Here is an 18,168-nt window from a genome sequence, read left to right as displayed (position 1 = left end):
AAATTAGGGTTTGAGGTTTTTGTTTTATCTTGTTTCCCATATCATAAAATTCTGCTGTTTGCAGGAGAATAGTGCTAACTGATGAAAAATCCGATCAGAAGACATTGGGGGTGAGATGAAACCATGATTGCTAGGAATCTCTTAGAGCAGTACTAGTTCTTGCGATCACTGTGTCTACATTAAAATCTACTAATTTTGAAAAAAATATATATAATAATTTTGTTTTTTAAATTTGATAATTCACATCTTCAAGAGCCATAAAGGGCCATCTGGAACATTTGGACAGTATTTCTAATGCGTTTTTTCCTCTCTTCATGATAAAGATAGTAACTCTGATAAGTGGCTTCTGACTCGGCGCATTTTCTTGGTGGATGCACTAAGTGGACGAGAGAACGACTTAGGAAATCAGCCGCGGGTAATTCGAATCGCTACCCAAATATCAGTCAGGTAAGGAGTCTGCAACTACCAAGTCAGATTTGAAGTATCTGAGAAAATGGCCCGAGGGGGGTGGGTGCCAGGGGGTGCTAGATGGGAACAGTCAGGACAGCTGGGTCGGAGCGACACGGGCAGGCTGTTACACGGCGTCTCACTGGGCTGGTGGACACCAGCGGAGAGGGAATTAGATGGAGCATTTGGCTTTTGTCAGGATTCAGCCTGGCCTCCTGCTGGTGCTGCCGAGTCAGGATCGGCTCAGAGCGGAAGGGCAGGTGGGCACCAGGGCCCAGAGTGGGCGCACGGAGCCCCGCAGGTGACAGGCTCTGCTCGGCCTCCTCTGTCGTCATGTGCTTTCATAGTTGCTCTTGTAGCTTAGTCGTCGTTGATTCGTACGGTCAATTCCTCTTCCTGCTGCAACAGTGATTCTGAGGAGTGTGTCGTGCAGCCTTTTATTCCTTACTCGGTCTTAACCAACTTCCCCACTCCATTGGTCTCATGACGTGGTCTTGGAATCACAGATCACAGATCACAGATCATCCTGTTATTCGTCGATTGCCTCGAGCAGGCCCCAGTAACGTCTCCTTCATCCTAGCCCTGAGATTATATTCAAGGCTCTTTAGGAGAATGAGACCCATCATTGTTACTGGTATTTGGCATATTGGGTACGCCACGGGGAGTTTGCCAGACTCTGCCCTGTGGGCAGGTTACATTCGGGAGCCTGCCAGTTTGTCAAAGTAGGAATGAGATGTCATAATAAAATGTCGCGCGGCCACAAATGCGGCCGCGCGGTTCTGGGATCTGGTTTTTATAGTCTCTGAGTCTTGGCCGCTGATGGGATTACACAGCGCCAGGGGGCCAGTTGGTGGGTGTGACCCCCGCCTACTGGAATTTGGAGGATCTGGGTGGAGGATGCTCAACTCCAATCCTAGTAGGCTTGGAGATCTCGGCCCCGGAACCCACGTGGCTTTGTCCCTGTGCCGGTACTTTCAGGTGTGCGGAGAGTGGTCTCAGCATGGTGGTGTCTGGTCCTGGAGGTCGTCGGCTGCTGGAGACCTGGTCGGGGCGGGGAGGAAAGCTCAACCCGCTCCCTCCAAGGGGCCACGGCGAGGAACAGCCAGGCGCGGGGGCAGGAGACTGCACTGTTCTCCCTCTGGGATCTGGTTTTCAATGGTCTTGGAATAGACCATTGAAAACCACCACCCTCAGAGACCAGAACCATAGTACAGCAGGGAGGGCACTGGCCTTACTTGCAGCTGACCCGGGTTTGATCCCTGGCATCCCATCAAGGTCCCCTGAGCACTGCTGGGAGTAATTCTTAAGTGCAGAGCCAGGACTAACCCCTGAACATTGCCAGGTGTGACCCAAAGAACAACAGAAAACAAAATTTTAAAAGAAAAGCAACACCAGAGGGCTGGAGCGATAATACATCGAGTAGGGCGTTTGCCTTGCACGCGTGGCCGACCCGGGTTTGATTCCCAGCATCCCGTATGGTCCCCTGAGCACCATCAGGAGTAATTCCTGAATGCAGAGCCAGGAGTAACCACTGTGCATCATTGGGTGTGACCCATTACGCAAAAAAGAAAAAAAAAAAACCACCATCATCTTCTCTGTAAGTTTGGCATTTCAGTATGTGTTGTGTTTTTCACTATTGCCTCATTTTGCCTTCTGTAGCAGTCTTCTGGGGTAGGCAGTCCAGACACTTTGGCCATTCATTTTTTCTTTTTTGCTTTTGAGGTCACACCCAGCGATATTCAGCGATATTTGTTACTCCTGGCTCTGCACTCAGGAATTACTCCTGGCAGAGCTGGGGGATCATATGGGATGCCGGGGATTGAACCCGCGTCGGCTGCGTGCAAGGCAAATGCCCTGCCCCCTGTACTATCACTCCAGTCCCTGGCCATTATCTTGCTGAAATCCAAATGTAGCAAACTCTGGACGTTCCCTCGATCTGCTAGTGAGAACAGTTAACAGCAGGCCAAGCCCTGATGCTTACCGTTTTTCTGCTTGAGTGTACAGACTCCACCATAAAAGTCGTGCCATAAAAGTCCTAGAGCTCCGATACTACTTTGTTGTGAATTCCTCTTTCTCATTAGAAACTCGGGGTAGTGTTTGCCTTCCTCGCAGCCTCAGATAACACACACACTTACCCTTGAGTGTTCCTGAAAGGCCTCACAGTACTGCAGTGATTTCACTGGAAATGCAAAAGGACCAAGAGCAGGAAGAGTTTCTGATTTGTCCCAGAGAGTTTATTTTACTTTTACAATTCTGACCACTTAGGATCCTTGTGTTGTTGCCATTCTGTTCATCTATACTTATACTCCGCTTTCACTGACTGGTTGTTGAGATCAACAAGACCTTCCAGGTTAAATTCCTGGCAAAGGCGGAAATGGGTGTTATTTATAACTGGAATTGTATTTCCCTTAAACAGCATCCATCTTGTACCTAACACGAGAGCTGGAAACATCTACCCTCCTTTAATCACTATAGCATACAGTGACGTTGATATCAGAGATTCCAAAAGCCAGTCTGTGAAGGTAAGTTCTTTTTTCGTTAATATTCAGCTGCATGTTAATATAATACTGATGCCATTTGTATTTTAACAAGAAACTATTATTCCTTTCTTTGAAAAGTTTCTTTGGGTTTTGGGCCATACCTGGCAGTGCTCAGGGTTTGCTCCTGGTGGTACTTGGAGGACCATACATGGTGCCGGAGATCAAACCCGGGTCAGCTGTGTGCACGGCTGACTTACCCTCTTAGGCCTTTTCTGAGTTTCAGATATACTTTGCTCTTTATCTAGTCAAGTCTTGTTTATTTTTTTACCAGCACTAGTCAGAGGGGAGTTCTGATGGATCTTTGTGTAAAATAAGTGAGAATTGGGTTTTTCAGCAGGCATGTGCCCAGCAGCTGGACACTCCTGATAAGGATCCTGAAGTATACCCAGATACACAGCGTCTTCTCCTGTCCTCCCTGCCCTTCTTGGTTGCAGTACGATTTTTGTTTTCCTGCCTGAGTAAACTAGATGCTCAACCTCTGTGTGGGCACGTGTGTTCTCTTTTCATTAGCCTTGCCTTGCGCGTTTGATAAGGCCAGTGTTTAGCAGGCAGAGATTCAGGCGATCAGCTTTCTAACTGGTGTTGGAAAGTGAAGGGAGGGATGCAGCTTGGAGCTGCAACCAACTAGGCTTCCCCCGGCGTCTCCAAATTGCTGAGACGGACTCCAGAGCCCCAGTTCCAAGAGCTCGCATAGGGAGAGCACCAAAAGAGTGAGCCTGCAAAGACCGTTGCTTCTCCTTGCATTGATACCAGTCAGGTAGAGCATCCCTGCTTTGCGCTCAATGGCGTCGCTGAGAGGGAAGAGAGAAAGGACAGAAGTAGCTCTCTAATAATCTGTTTTTTGTGGCTAGAGCAATAGCACAGTGGGTAGGGCGTTTGCCTTGCACACGGCCGACCCGGGTTCCCATATGGTACATCCCAGAGTACCGCCAGGGGTAATTTCTGAGTGCAGAGCCAGGAGTAACCCCTGTGTATCGCCAGGTGTGATCCAAAAAGAAGAAAAAAAAATCTGTTTTTCCTCATAAAAATTCAGTGGATATTCTTTTCTCTTTAAGCAAACATGAGAATTGTGGGATGTTTCCTTAACTCCAAGACTAACTTTTAGAAGTAATTTCATTAGTAATTCCTACTGTTAAGTAGAAATTGTTACCTTAATTATATTTGATTTTTAAAGTTAACTTCTAAATTTTAGTAGAAATTACAGTAGAAAGCTAATTTCGACTGTTACTTTCTCTAGATTTTAATATTCTGGTTTCTTCAGCCAGTGTGCTTGGCCTCTCTGTGGGACTTGCACTTGGTGGCTACTGTTGGTTTTAGACTTTGTTTACGAAAAATAGGCAGCTAGCATAACTTTTCTCTGAAAGATTCCGTATTTCCGTTTTAATTACCTAACTTGTGTGAGTGTGTTTCCGCTGCCTGAGCTTGTAAGGCTCCAAAGAGAACAGGCAGTCCAGAAACACGCTTGATTACAACTGAAGATTTCCTGGTTGAAACTTCCTCACAGTGATCGTTCTTGGGTCACCAAGGGTGCATTCATTGTAACATACATCCATTGGAACTTTTCTGTAAATGTTTTCTTCTTGCACCAAAGATTCCAAACTCAGGGTCAACACATTTGAAAGGTTTTCTAGAAGTTCTTCTGACTCTCTAGTGACAGAGTCTGCCACATGTTCCGTTGACTCACAGGATCGGCAGTTTTTTTTTCATCATTTCTGAACTTCCCCTTGACACCAGTTGCAAAACATTGCATTGGTCTCAAATATCCAGTTCCCTCTGCTCTCTCGCCACCTTCCTTTCTGGTTTACTGAGCAGATCAAACTGTCCAACATGATTCCCTCAGAAATCATCTTCAGTACTTCAGAACAGAATTCTGTGCTTCGTTGGCCTTCCCTTCACTTCTTCCTGTTTCTCATACAAGGAGGCCTTTCCGCTCTTTTTCTTTCTTTCGTTTTTTGACTGACACCCAGCGGTGCTCAGAGGTTTCTCCTGCCCTGTCTGTGCTCAGGGATCACTCCTGGTGGGACTCGGGGGCCATATGGGGTGCCAGGAATTGAATCTGGGTCGTCGACATGCAACCGGGTTGCAGCCACCATCCTGTCATTCCCATTCCCCCCCCCCCCCCACACACACACTTATTCTTAAGCTAATTTTCTGCCTTTCTTGTCTGTTATATTTATTTTCTTTTCAGTATCTTGTTTCAATCCCAATGATTTATTTGGCCAGTTTCTTTTTGGTACTTTTTCTCGTCTCTCTGCTTTTAGCAACTTCCAACTCAACGGGTTTTTTTTTTTTTTTTTTTTTTTGGGCAGGGATGGGGCAGGGAAGTGGGTAGGGGGATGGTTTGGACCCTACCCTATGTGCTTAGGGCTGTTCCTACTCTGTGCTTAGGAGTGACCCCTTGCCACGCGTGGGGGACCTTACATGGATTTGAACTGAGGTCTGAGGCATGCAAGTCAACGCCTTATCTCCCCACCCCCACAGTGTCTTCAGCAAGAAAGCCCCCCACCCGATGGACCATTATTGCTCTGCTTCTCAAAAGAGTTATTGAAAGCATTAATAATTCTTTGGAGGAAATCATCTGTAAATAAGGGTCAAATGATAATGTTGATGGTCTTAAAATTTAGCAGCATATATGGTAAAATATAGTTAGCAGTGTAATTTTTTTTCCAGTTTTTCATTGAAGGAACATTTCATGATAATGTTTCAAGTTTGCATCCTAAATCTACAACTGTATGTACTATCTCAGGAACACCACTGAAAGTTCATTTCTGTCCTTGGCCAGGTGGAGGTGTATTTTAATTTTATTTACTAGAAGAAAAGATAAAGAAAAAACGTATTGATAATATGTTTACCTCTTGTACACACGTGGTAGGAACCCACAGGAACTGAGTAATTCTCCCACATGATGTTTAGACAGTGGGAATCCCTTAACTAAGATGCAGATGACACAGAAGCCCTGAGTCTCTGTGTTCGTGCATGATTCTCAGGTTCTTCAATATTTTCAAGAATGAAAATATTGAGTAATAAAAATACTCAGGGGCTGGAGCAATAGCACAACGGGTAGGGCATTTTTCTTGTACTCGGCCGACCTGGGTTCGATTCCCAGCATCCCATATGGTCCCCCGAGCACCACCAGTAGTAATTCCTGAGTGCAGAGCCAGGAGTAACCCCTGTGCATCGCCAGGTGTGACCCAAAAAGCAAAAAAAAAAAAAATACTCAGTTCGGACTGGAGCAATAGCATAGCAGGTAGGGCATTTGCCTTGCACACGGCCGACCTGGGTTCGATTCCCAGCATCCCATAGGGTCCCCTGAGCACCACCAGGAGTAATTTCTGAGTGCATGAGCCAGGAGTAACCCCTGTGCATTGCCGGGTGTGACCCAAAAAGAAAAAAAAATACTCAGAGTTCCTGGGAAATAGAAAAGTTTCTTGGCAAGTCGAAGAGAAAAGAAAAGGAGCTCCCCGAGTGGGAGGAGCTTAGTGTGGACTGCTTTCAGGTAGGGAGTTTCTGAGGGCTCCTGAGGGCTCCTTGCGTTCCTTACCAGTGGGCAGGTGTTTATAAAAGACGCCAGAAAATCACAGAGGGGTCTAGCTGGCCCACATCTCCCTGGACATTCCTGTCCCTTATCCTCGTCTCCCTGCCAGCCGAAGCTCCAGGACAGAGTTCTATGGTCCTGGGAAGCTCTAGGAACTTTGGGAATGAGATATGTGTCAGGTCAAGGGGGAGGGGGTGGCCAGCAGAAACTGGCTTCCGTCCTCACTGGCGAGGTGAGACAAATCTCCAGGCATCGTTGCCGTGATCTTAGGTTCCCCGTCAGCCTGGACTCCAAGGTAGAGTTTCATGTTCCCAGGAAGCTCAGGGAATACTGAGACAGAACCTTGGGGATGGAATGTGGGTCATGTTGATGGGTGAGGGATGAAACGTGGAGAGAGAAAACAAGGGGAAACTGAGGCTTTCTCTTTCAGCAGCTTGTCAGTGTATTTTTGTGGTTTGTGTTAAATAATTTCAATATGACTTCCTTGCTTTCTTTTAAATATCAGGTTTCTTTCTCAGTCAGATACGAAATGAACCAAGGAGAAGCATATGTCCAGACAGATGTGAGTTTCTTTTAATCTATTAAAATATTCATAGCATATTTTTTAATTTAAAAAAAAGTTTCGATGTGCAGGAAAGTTGGCCAAATGGAGAGGTCTGCCATATTGCTACCATCCAGCCTCCCCTAATATTAACCTCTTACACAACCATAGTTCAGTTCAAAACCAGGAAATCAATACTGGCATAATATTAATCTAACTAATATTAATGAAATACTTTGAATTTTACAAATGTTTTTATCATCTTTTTGATTTTAGGACTCATGATGCTTTATGTTCAGGGTTTCATAATGCTTTCAACCGTTATATCTTCACGTCTCCTTTAATCTTCAGTTTTTCAGTCTTTGATTACCCTAATGGGCTGGAATGATAGCACAGTGGTAGGGCGTTTGCCTTGTGCACAGCCAGCCCAGCCGAGCCAGGTTCGATTCCTCTGCCCCTCTCGGAGAGCCTGGCAAGCTACCGAGAGTATTCAATATGCCAAACACAGTAACAAGAAGTCTCACAATGGAGATGTTGCTGGGCCCACTCAAGCAAATCGATGAACAATGGAAGGACAGTGTGATTATCCTAATATTTTTATTAGCTCTATGCTCTAACCAGCTGAGTTAACTGGCCACTGTTACCCTAATATTTCTTTTATTTATTTATTTATTTATTTGCTTTTTGGGGTCACACCCGGTGATGCTTAGGGGTTCCTCCTGGCTCTGCATTCAAGAATTACTCACGGCGGTGCTTGGGGGACCATACGGTATCCCGGGGATTGAACCCGGTCCGCTGCATGCAAGGCAAATTCCCTCCCTGCTGTACTATTGCACTGGCCCTAATTTTTCTGGGGTTTTTTTTTTTTTTTTTTTTTTTTTTTTTGCTTTTTGGGTCACACCTGGTGATGCACAGGGGTTCCTCCTGGCTCTGCGCTCAGGAATTACCCCTGGCGGTGCTCAGGGGACCATATGGGTTGCTGGGAATCGAACCCGGGTCGGCCACGTGCAAGGCAAACGCCCTACCCGCTGTGCTATTGCTCCAGCCCCCATAACCTAATATTTCTTATAGGTCAGAAGTAACTGGTCAGTTTTATTTGACCCTCCCCTGGGCTTTGCCGACGTTTTCCTGTGGTCAGTGTGGCCTGGCACTAATGCTGCTGTGCCTTCTCGGAATGTCCCCGTCCCAGTGTCTTGCTGCTCTGGTGACTTTGGTCGTGTCTCTAAAATTGTGTTGGGGATATTTTGAGATTTTGCAAATATCTGCTTCTCATTTTGCCTTCTCAAATTCTAGCTTTCATTGGTAATTATTACCTACGAAAAAGTGCGCTGTGATGTTAATCTAATGATGATTTTCTGTCTGCGCGATTGCTTTACGATTGCTCATTTAAACCGGTGTGGACTTGGAACTTTTAGTTTTTGTAGTAATTGCAAGTCACCGCTGTTTATCTTCTTGCTCCAGTTGTCCTGGGTTTGGCCACTGGGTGTCCCTTCACCTTGACCCCAGTGGGACTGTCAGTGAACCCCCCCACCTTGTTTTTGCGAGTCTTCTATTTTCAGTGCTAGCCACTGTTGCTGAGGGTGAGCGCACTAACTTCAGTTGTTCTCTCTCTAGATTGCCCTGGGTGTGCTGGGGGGACTGGCTGTCCTGTCGTCTCTTCTGAGGACAGCAGGGTGGAAGAGGCGCATCGCGAGTCCCATGATAGATTTGCAGGTACGATCTCGGGGGCTGCGTTAGTTCACTGTGGTCTTTGGACTGTTAGGTTTCGGGAGTTTGCTGGGAGGCAGGTGACTTGGACCGCGTCTCGTGGTACTTGGGGCTCAGTCCTGGCAGTGCCCGGCCCCGGGGACACACCAGTGCTCGCCCCGTCCAGGGCAGACACCTTCACCCTGTGTTCTCTCCCTGACGCTCTTGACTGTTTTGTTTCATTCTCATCAGACACAGCTAGAGGTTGAGTAAAACGATGCCTTGTTTTTTTGTGTGTGTGTCACACTCAGCGATGCACAGGGGTTCCTCCTGGCTCTGCACTCAGGAATTACTCCTGGTGGTGCTCGGTGGTGCTGGGAATCGAACCTGGGTCGGCCGCGTGCAAGGCAAACGTCCTCCCCACTGTGATATTGCTCCAGCCCCACGATGCCTTGTTTCTTGGGGCATACAACGGGGAGAGGTTTAAGCATGCTCAGTGCCCTCTGCATTGCTGTCGTCACTTTTATTCACAGTACTCTTTTTATTTTTATTGTTTTGCATAGGGCTGGAGCGATAGCACAGCGGGTAGGGCGTTCGCCTTACACGCGGCCAATATGGCCGACCCGAGTTCGATTCCTCCGCCCCTCTTGGAGAGCCCGGCAAGCTACCGAGAGTGTTCGATATGCCAGACACAGTAACAACAAAGTCTCCAATGGAGACGTTACTGGGCCCGCTCGAGCAAATCGACGATCAACGGGAGGGCCTTTACCTTTACCTTTATGTTTTGCATACTCAGCACTTCCTCTTGGCAGGGCTCGGGCGTCAAACCCGGTCCCCGCGTGCCGAGCAGGCACCCGACCTGCTGTGTTTGTCCCAGCCTCCGGCCGTGCACTCGGCTCCCCACATCTTCACCAGCACTTGCTGTGTCTCCCTTCTTTGCATTTTCCCCAGTCCAGTGGGATTGGTGATTTATCATTGTTGAGTTAATTTTTTTTTTTTTCTTTTTGGGTCACACCCGGCAATGCACAGGAGTTACTCCTGGTTTATGCACTCAGGAATTACTCCTGGTAGTGCTCGGGGGACCATATGGGATGCTGGGAATCGAACCCGGGTTGCCTGCGTGCAAGGCAAACGCCCTGCCCACTGTGCTATTGCTCCAGCCCCCTTGATTTAGTTGTTAATTTAATTATTAATAAGCATGAACATTTACATTAACTATATGGTAGATTGCTGAATATATTTATTTATTAACTTTTATTTCTCGCTCATTCTTTTCTGTTTGTTTTTTGTTTTTTGGGCCAACCCAGCAGTGCTCAGGACTTCTTCCTGACTCTGTGCTCAAAGATAACGACCAGCAGAGCCTGGGGGCCCTTATGTGTCCTGGGGATTGAACCAGGGCTAGACGCCCTCCCCACTGGACTGTGAGTCTGATTTTTATGTTCTTGTTTTGTTTGGAGGTCACGCCTGGGCTTCATTCAGAGGTTTCTGCTCGAGGATTTCTCATTCTTTTCTCCTAAGTTTCCCTTGTCTCTGTTTTGGACTCAACGTCAGGTGGTGCTCAGGTCTCACTCTTGGCAGTGCTCAGGGCATCATCAGCGGTGCCGGGGACCAAACCTGGTTCAGTTGTATGCAAGCCTCACCTGGTGTCCTATCTCTCCGATCCTCTTTCTAAGCTTTTAGAACTCATTTTTGGGTTTCCACTTCTGTGAGTTCTGTTTGTAAGCTGCATCCACTTTCCGATCGGGCCTTTGGTTTCTCTTGTGCAGAGAAGGCTGGTCGCTTGGGGTGTCCAAGTGCCACGCCCCTGTGGCCTTTGGTGTTCAAGCCTCCATTTCTGAGCCCTCTGCTCACCTCCGAAGTTCTCCTTTTTGATATTCTCACATCTGAAAATTTTTATATTTTAGAGTATGCTTTAGGAAAATGTTCCCTTTCTCGAAATCACAAAGAGATTTCCTGTGTTTAATTTTTTTCGTTTGTTTTTTATTTTTCTTTAAAGAATATTCATTTCCTTTGTGCTGTGCACTTTAAAAAAAACTTGTACAATGCTCTTAACCTTCACAGTACTATGTAATTACTACCGAGTATCTCGCCTGCACGGCAAAGCCTGGCAAGCTACCCGTGACATATTTGATATGCCAAACACAGCAACAACAAGTCTCACAATTTGTTGTGAGACGTTACTGGTGCCTACTCGAGCAAATCGATGAAAAATGGGAGGACAGTTCTACAGTGCTACTAGGTCATTAGCATTATTATTACCATTCCCCTTTACATATGATGAAATCGAGTTAGAGATTAACTAAGTTTTCCACTTTAACCTTCATGGCCCAGTGCAAAGGTGGCATTTCCATTTTGTTCATGAAGAAATGTGAAAGGCTCCGGAGAGAATGCTTGGAGCTGGGAGGACATCCGAATTCCGTAGCCAGTGTGCTAAGGACTTGGGGAGGGGCCGGATTTACCGTTTGCGTAGTCAGGAAAGGCCTAACAGAGAAGGGGACTTAAGACGCAGTTACCTGTGTGTTTCACAGTCACCTCCCAAATGAACTGGGAAGACTCAGCGTCCACAGACGGGAGGAATCTGTGAGGAAGCAATGCCCATTTTTGCCCAGAATAACTGGAGATAGGTAAAAGGAAGGAGTAGGAGCAGGGGTGCGACTCAGGGCTAGGTCCCTGTTTTGCATATATGGGATCTGGGTTTAATCCTTGAAACCTCAAAACAGCACACAAGCACACAGACCAAAAAAGGTACAGGTCTGTAGTCATTGAATAAACGGCACTGACGGAGAAAGCAAAAGCTCGCTTTAGTTCATTGATGCGGGCCTTGTGGGTCAGGGTGAGGAATCACACACAGGTGAGGTGTCTCTGCGTGCCAGGAGGGGACAGGCCGCGGTGTCATTTCCTTTTCCGGAGGCCGGGGCTATGGCAGGGTGGAGATCGGGCTGTGATGCAGGTTGTGAGCTTGGAAGCAAACTGACTTGGTTAGGTGCTGGAAGATGAGAAAGGCTGGGCACCTTTGGGAATAGGAAGAACACAACAGTTTCCGGGAAGCCGCTGTGCACAGTCCGTAGGACGAGAAACAGTCCCTTGGGCTTGAGGAACTGGACAGGTGGTACGTCAGTGAAAGTGACTGTACAGAAGAGGTGAAGTCTCTGACCGCTATCGCCCTCTTTCTGAACTGCAGACCTTCATGAAGTTCTTGGTCTACTATGCGGGTGACCTCGCCAATGTCTTCTTCATCATCACCGTGGGGACAGCGCTCTATTGGCTGATTTTCTTCAAAGTGAGTTTGTTTTTGACTTGAGCATATGCCAATGGCTGCATAGCTGGTAAGCGGTATTCTTTTTTTTTTTTTTCTTTTTGGGTTATGCCGGTTGATGCTCAGGGGTTACTCCTGGCTCTGTACTCAGGAATTACTCTTGGCGGTGTCAGGGGACCATATGGGATGCTTGAAATTGAATCTGGGTCGGCTGCATGCAAGGCAAACGCCCTACCCACTGTACTTTCCAGCCCTACCCTCTGTATGCCCTACCCACCGGTACGCTCCAGCCCTGTAAGCAGTCTTCTTTTTTTTTTAATATACTTTTTTTTTTTTCTTTTTGGGTCACATCCGGCGATGCACAGGGTTTATTCCTGGCTTTGCACTCAGGAATCACTCCTGGCGGTGCTCAGGGGACCATAAGGGATGCTGGTAATTGAACCCAGGTCAGCCGCGTGCAAGGCAAACACCTTACCTGCGGTACTATCACTCCAGCCCCATGTACGTGGTCTTCTTAAAGGAACTATTTGGGATATTTTTGACCGCAAGGATGGAGGCAAGCGCTAAGCTCCCCTTCCCGGGGCTGCTGTCACTGCATTCCTGTTGTGCTCTCTTTCATGCAGACGTGGGGCTTAGTAACTGCCTGTGGCAATATGTGATCATGTTTCTAACATGATTTTTTTTATCAAAGGCTCAGAAGTCAGTCTCTGTTTTGCTACCAGTGCCAGCTCAGGAAGAACGTTTTGTTACTTATGTGGGATGTGCTTTTGCCCTAAAGGTAAGTTTTAAAGGACAGGTCACTGAATTTAAAAGGCATACTGTTAAGCTTTGCCAGTAAAATGTAAATGCTTTTAGAATCTTTGGTGAAAGCTTCCTTTTGTAAAAAGCATGAATTATTCTAATTGCAGAGGAAGTTTACTTTTTAAAAAAAACTTTTTGGGGTCATATCCAGTGATGCTCAGGGGTTACTCCTGGCTCTGCACTCAGGAATTACTCTTGGTATGGCTTGGGGTACCATGTGGGGTGCCAGGGATCGAAGCTTGGTTTGCCTAGTGTAAGGCAAATACCATGCCGACTGTACTGTCTCTTTGACACATTTAAACACACTGCTTCCATAGATGAAACAGATGTGTGTCAGTAGTATTTCATTTAAGATAATTGATTTCAGTACCAAAGTCAGAAAATGAAACAGTGAGAACATCCTGAATGAAGCAACCTTAGACAAGTAAATTAGAGTTGAAAAATTTCTTCGCTTGTGAAGAAGTCTGATGATTCAGAAGTCAAGTATACTTTCAGAAAGTGTGGCCAAGAGTCACTTGTGCAAGGGTCTTGTGTGAGTGAGAGGAGGCGTTTGCCCCACTGGAAGGGGCCAGAGAGAGTACATGGATCAGAGTATTTGCTTTGCATGTGGCTGACCCCAGTTTAATCCTGGGACACATTTGGTCTCTCCAGTCCTGCCAGGAGTGATCCATGAGCACAGAACCAGGAGTAAGTCCTGAGCACTGCCAGGTGTGGCCCAAACACGACCTTCTGCCAAAAGAAATGTGGAAGAAAGAAAGGCAAATATATATGTGAACGTTCCATGAATTTGTTGATTCCAGATCATTTGATGAAATCCTAATGTTATCATAACTTCATTTGTTGTTCGCAGAAGTTGCATTCTGTGACTGTGTTTGTTTCTTAATCAGTCTTCGTTTCTCAGGCAACCTTAATGGACTTTGGGGTGTTGTGTTTGTCATTCTCAGGCTCTGCAATTTTTGCATAAGCTCATATCCCAGATTACCATAGATATATTCTTTATCGATTGGGAGAGGCCTAAAGGAAAGGTTCTCAGAGCTATTGAAGGTAACTGACAAAAACAGTTTCTACCAAAATCTTCTGCTGCTTTCGTGGATCAAAGAAGGTGAGTCACATTTGCTCACTTACTTCTTCCTGACCCAGGCGAGGGTGGTGTTCGGAGTTCAACTGTTCCTGTCAGCATATGGAGGACATATTTTGTAGCAAATGAATGGAACGAAATTCAGGCTGTGAGAAAAATCAATCCACTCTTTCAAGTAGTTTCCGTCCTCTTCTTCTTGGAGGTAGGAGCTCTCGGATGTTTTTGTGTATATCTTTAGGATACTGCATCACTGTTGATGTTGTATAACTCCAGCTAAGTTTCCAGGTCTACAAACAAGTTTTTTAAGGGTTAAATATTGTTCTCTACTAAAAGATGTGGCTTAAAAGTTTTTTTTTTTTAATTGAAGCTACACAGTTACAAAGTTGTTCATGATTGGGTTTCAGTCATACAGTGTTCCAACACCCGTCCTGTTCCAGTGCACGTTTTCTGCCACCAGTGTTCCCGGTCTCTGTCTCTGTCTCTGTCCCTCCCTCTGTCCCTCCCTCCCTCCCCCTCCTTTCAGCATGCAGTTCATGACCAGAGTGATCATTTTCAATCATATCATTGTCATAGTGGTCCCTTCTCTGTCCTAACTGCCCTTTGCCCCCCACCCACTTGTGGCAAGCTTCCAGGTGCAGACCAATGCTCCTGGCCAGAGGTGTGGCTTTAAAAAAAAACTGTGGTAGGAATACATACTTTGAGATTCGCCATCTTACATTTTTCTGATTTTTTTTTTTTTTTTTTGCTTTTTGGGTCACACCCGGCGATGCTCAGGGGTTACTCCTGGCTCTGCACTCAGGAGTGACTCCTGGTGGTGCTCAGAGGACCATATGGGCTGCTGGGCATCGAACCTGGCTTGGCCGCGTGCAAGGCAAATGCCCTACCCGCTATGCTATCGCCGTCTTACATTTTTCTCTATCTAGTTCAGGGTGCTGACTGCACCTGCGTTGCTGTTTGACCAGCCGCCAGAGGCCTGTCTTCTTCCCTCATGAAACCTCAACTCCAAATCCCCTAAACAGCTCTTGCTCACCGTCTGCTAGCTGCCAGCCACCACCTTTCTATTGTATGCTTATTTGTTTCTCTATAGGGTTTGGGGGCCCCACCCCACAGTGCTCAGGACTTACTCCTGGCTCTGCACTGTACTCAGGAATTATTCCTGGTGGGGCTCAGGGGATCATGTGGGCTGCTGGGGATAGAACCTGGGTTGACCATGTGCAAGGCAAGTGCTGTACCCGCCGTACTGTCCTCTCCAGCCCTGCTGTTTTCTGCTTTTTAAAAATTTGCTTACTCTCGATAAGGATGGCCTTTAAGACCACTTGGCTTATAGTCAGAGCCCCTGGCAAACTGTCTTGCCTCCCCCTGAAGATGGATTCAGTGCTTCTAAAGTGAGCCCAGATCTTTCTTTTTTCTTTTTCTTTTTTTTTTTTTAATTGAATCACCGTGAGATACTACACCGACCGGGTTGACCCGAGTTCGATTCCTCCGCCCCTCTTGGAGAGCCTGGCAAGCTACCGAGAGTATCTCGCCCGCACATCAAAGCCTGATAAGCTACCCATGACGTATTCGGTATGCCAAACACAGTAACAACAAGTCTCGTAATGGAGACGTTACTGGGCCCGCTCGAGCAAACAGCTTTTATACTTGAAAGCAGATGTTTTAAAATGGACTTTTGAGGAGAAGCCATGATGAAGTTTGGTCTAAAAATTATACTTTCCTCTACGCCTTTCGCCCTTGAAGAATAAAGGTTCTGCAAGTTTCATAGTAAAGAAATCTTGGGCCAGTGCAATAGTACAGTGGGGAGGGCGCTTGCCTTGCATGTGGCTGACCCGGGTTCAATCCCCAGATACACACACACACACACACACACATATATATATATATATATATATATATATATATATATAATTTATTTATTTAAAGAGACCTTGATCTACAAAGTTGTTTATAACAGGGTTTCAGGCATAGAGTGTTACCACCTTCAGTCACCTCCTTCACCAATGGTCCTAGGTAGTTTGGGTCCCATGCATAAAATGCTATTTTATAGATCAATTTGAGAATCATTGGATTTAATGGTAGCTATACTTCCTTAACATAAAGACTTCCTATAGCCTTCTCTTTTTTATTTTTTTGTTTTGCTTTGTTCGGGGGCCACACCCAGTCGTGCTTAGGACTTGCTCCTGGCTCTGTGCTTAGGGACCCCCTCCTGTCAGGACTTGGGGGACCCAGAGGGGTTCTGGGGATTGAACCCGGGTCAGCCACATGCAAGGCAAGCGCCCTCCCCACTGTACTATTGCACTGGCCCAAGATTTCTTTACTATGAAACTTGCAGAACCTTTATTCTTCAAGGGCGAAAGGCGTAGAGGAAAGTATAATTTTTAGACCAAACTTCATCATGGCTTCTCCTCAAAAGTCCATTTTAAAACATCTGCTTTCAAGTATAAAAGCTGTTTTGTGTGGTACCTGGCTTATCTTTAAAACTCATGAATTACCGGTTTACTAAAGAAAATCTTACTCTTTTAAAGCTTCGTACTGGTATGTCTTAGAGTGTGGTTGTATTTTTCATATCAACGAGAAATGAGCAAAGCATTCTTTATTAGTACACTTTGTAATTAGATACTAGGTAGCACTGTAGCACTGTCCTCCCGTTCACCTATTTGCTCGAGCGGGCACCAGTAACGTCTCCATTGTGAGACGTGTTGTTAACTGTGTTTGGCATGTCGAATATGCCACGGGGAGCTTGTCAGGCTCTGCTTTGTGGGCGGAATACTCTCGGTAGCTTACCAGGCTCTCCGAGAGGGACGGAGAAATCAAACCCGGGTCGGCCGCGTGCAAGGCAAAACGCCCTACCCACTGTGCTATTGCTCCAGCCCCCCATACTGGGTAATTACCGGAATTTAGATGCACTGCTTTGTCACATGTCAGTGTTCTCACTTATCAAGGTAAAGGTAAGGAAGAAGTAGGACTGGAGCGATAGCACAGCGGGTAGGGCGTTCGCCTTACAAGCGGCCAACATGGCCGACCCGAGTTCGATTCCTCCGCCCCTCTCGGAGAGCCCGGCAAGCTACCGAGAGTATTCGATATGCCAGACACAGTAACAACAAAGTCTCCAATGGAGACGTTACTGGGCCCGCTCGAGCAAATCGACGATCAACGGGAGGGCCTTTACCTTTACCTTTAGGTAAGGAAGAAATAAGTCTTATTTTCAGAGCAGAGAAATTTTCAAACTCTAAGTCCATTCCTATATTTCCCTATTTCAGGTTGTGGGGTTCAAGAACTTGGCACTGATGGACTCATCCTCCAGCCTTTCCAGAAGCCCTGCCAGCTACGTTGCTCCCGACAGCCGCATTTTGAGATATGCTGTGTCAACTGCCCTGTGGCTCACCATTGGCGTTCTACAAGTAACACGAGATTTTTACTTCTTTTTTTTTTTTGAATTACCCCTGGAGGTGCTCAGGGGACCACATGGGATGCTGGGAATCGAACCCGGGTTGGCTGTGTGCAAGGCAAATGCCCTACCTGCTTTGCTATCGCTCTAGCCCCAGATTTTTACTTTTAAGCTGTCTTACCTCTCTGTATTTGAAATTCTGTTTATGATACATCGTGTTAAATATCAACTGTCTCCTGGGGTCTGTTGCCCGCAGGTGACAAGGACAATAACTATTGTTCATATGTACTAGTATAGCTTATGGAGCGTTTAGTTTATATGGTGTCATGGTGCATTGATCTTTATAACCTGGATCTTTTTAGTAGCCCCTTGACTTCTTATGTTTCTGTTGTTTTTATATTACAGATAAGGACACTGAGGTACAAAAACATTAAATTGCTTAATATCATGCAGAGTGATTGCAGAACTGGAATTTGATTTCAGTCTGATTTCAGAGTTCATAATCTATCTTATCAACAGGGTTTTTGAAGAGTCTTTTAGATTCTGAAGCTTTTAGTCATGGAATAAGCTATTATTGTTGATAATATCATTATTGGGCTGGAGCGATAGCACAGCGGTAGGGCGTTTGCCTTGCACGCAGCCAACATGGCCAACCTGAGTTCGATTTCTCCACCCCTCTCGGAGAGCCCGGCAAGCTACCGAGAGTATCTCGCCCATACGGCAGAGCCTCGATATGCCAAACACAGTAACAACAAAGTCTCCAATGGAGACGTTACTGGGCCCGCTCGAGCAAATCGACGATCAACGGGAGGGCCTTTACCTTTACCTAATATCATTATTACGGCATCCTTAATGTTTTCTTTTTATAACTGTAACTTATTTATACTTATGCAAAATAC

General features: G+C 46.2%; 1 protein-coding gene across 1 annotated transcript in view; it reads left to right on the top strand.

Moving 5' to 3' along the window:
• The window catches only part of TMEM67 (transmembrane protein 67), a 58,197-nt gene that overhangs the window by 24,183 nt on the left and 15,846 nt on the right, over positions 1-18,168 (top strand). The window contains exons 13-21 of the mRNA XM_056112678.1: positions 324-447; positions 2,864-2,969; positions 7,028-7,084; positions 8,678-8,776; positions 11,931-12,029; positions 12,697-12,783; positions 13,751-13,850; positions 13,947-14,086; positions 17,142-17,282. Coding sequence (XP_055968653.1) covers positions 324-447; positions 2,864-2,969; positions 7,028-7,084; positions 8,678-8,776; positions 11,931-12,029; positions 12,697-12,783; positions 13,751-13,850; positions 13,947-14,086; positions 17,142-17,282 — 953 coding nt within the window. The remainder of the gene's footprint in view (positions 1-323; positions 448-2,863; positions 2,970-7,027; positions 7,085-8,677; positions 8,777-11,930; positions 12,030-12,696; positions 12,784-13,750; positions 13,851-13,946; positions 14,087-17,141; positions 17,283-18,168) is intronic.

This window comes from Sorex fumeus, unplaced genomic scaffold (assembly GCF_029834395.1).
Source record: "Sorex fumeus unplaced genomic scaffold, SorFum_2.1 ptg000002l, whole genome shotgun sequence".
Classification (NCBI taxonomy): domain Eukaryota; kingdom Metazoa; phylum Chordata; class Mammalia; order Eulipotyphla; family Soricidae; genus Sorex; species Sorex fumeus.
This window is presented reverse-complemented; position numbering and strand designations above follow the sequence as displayed.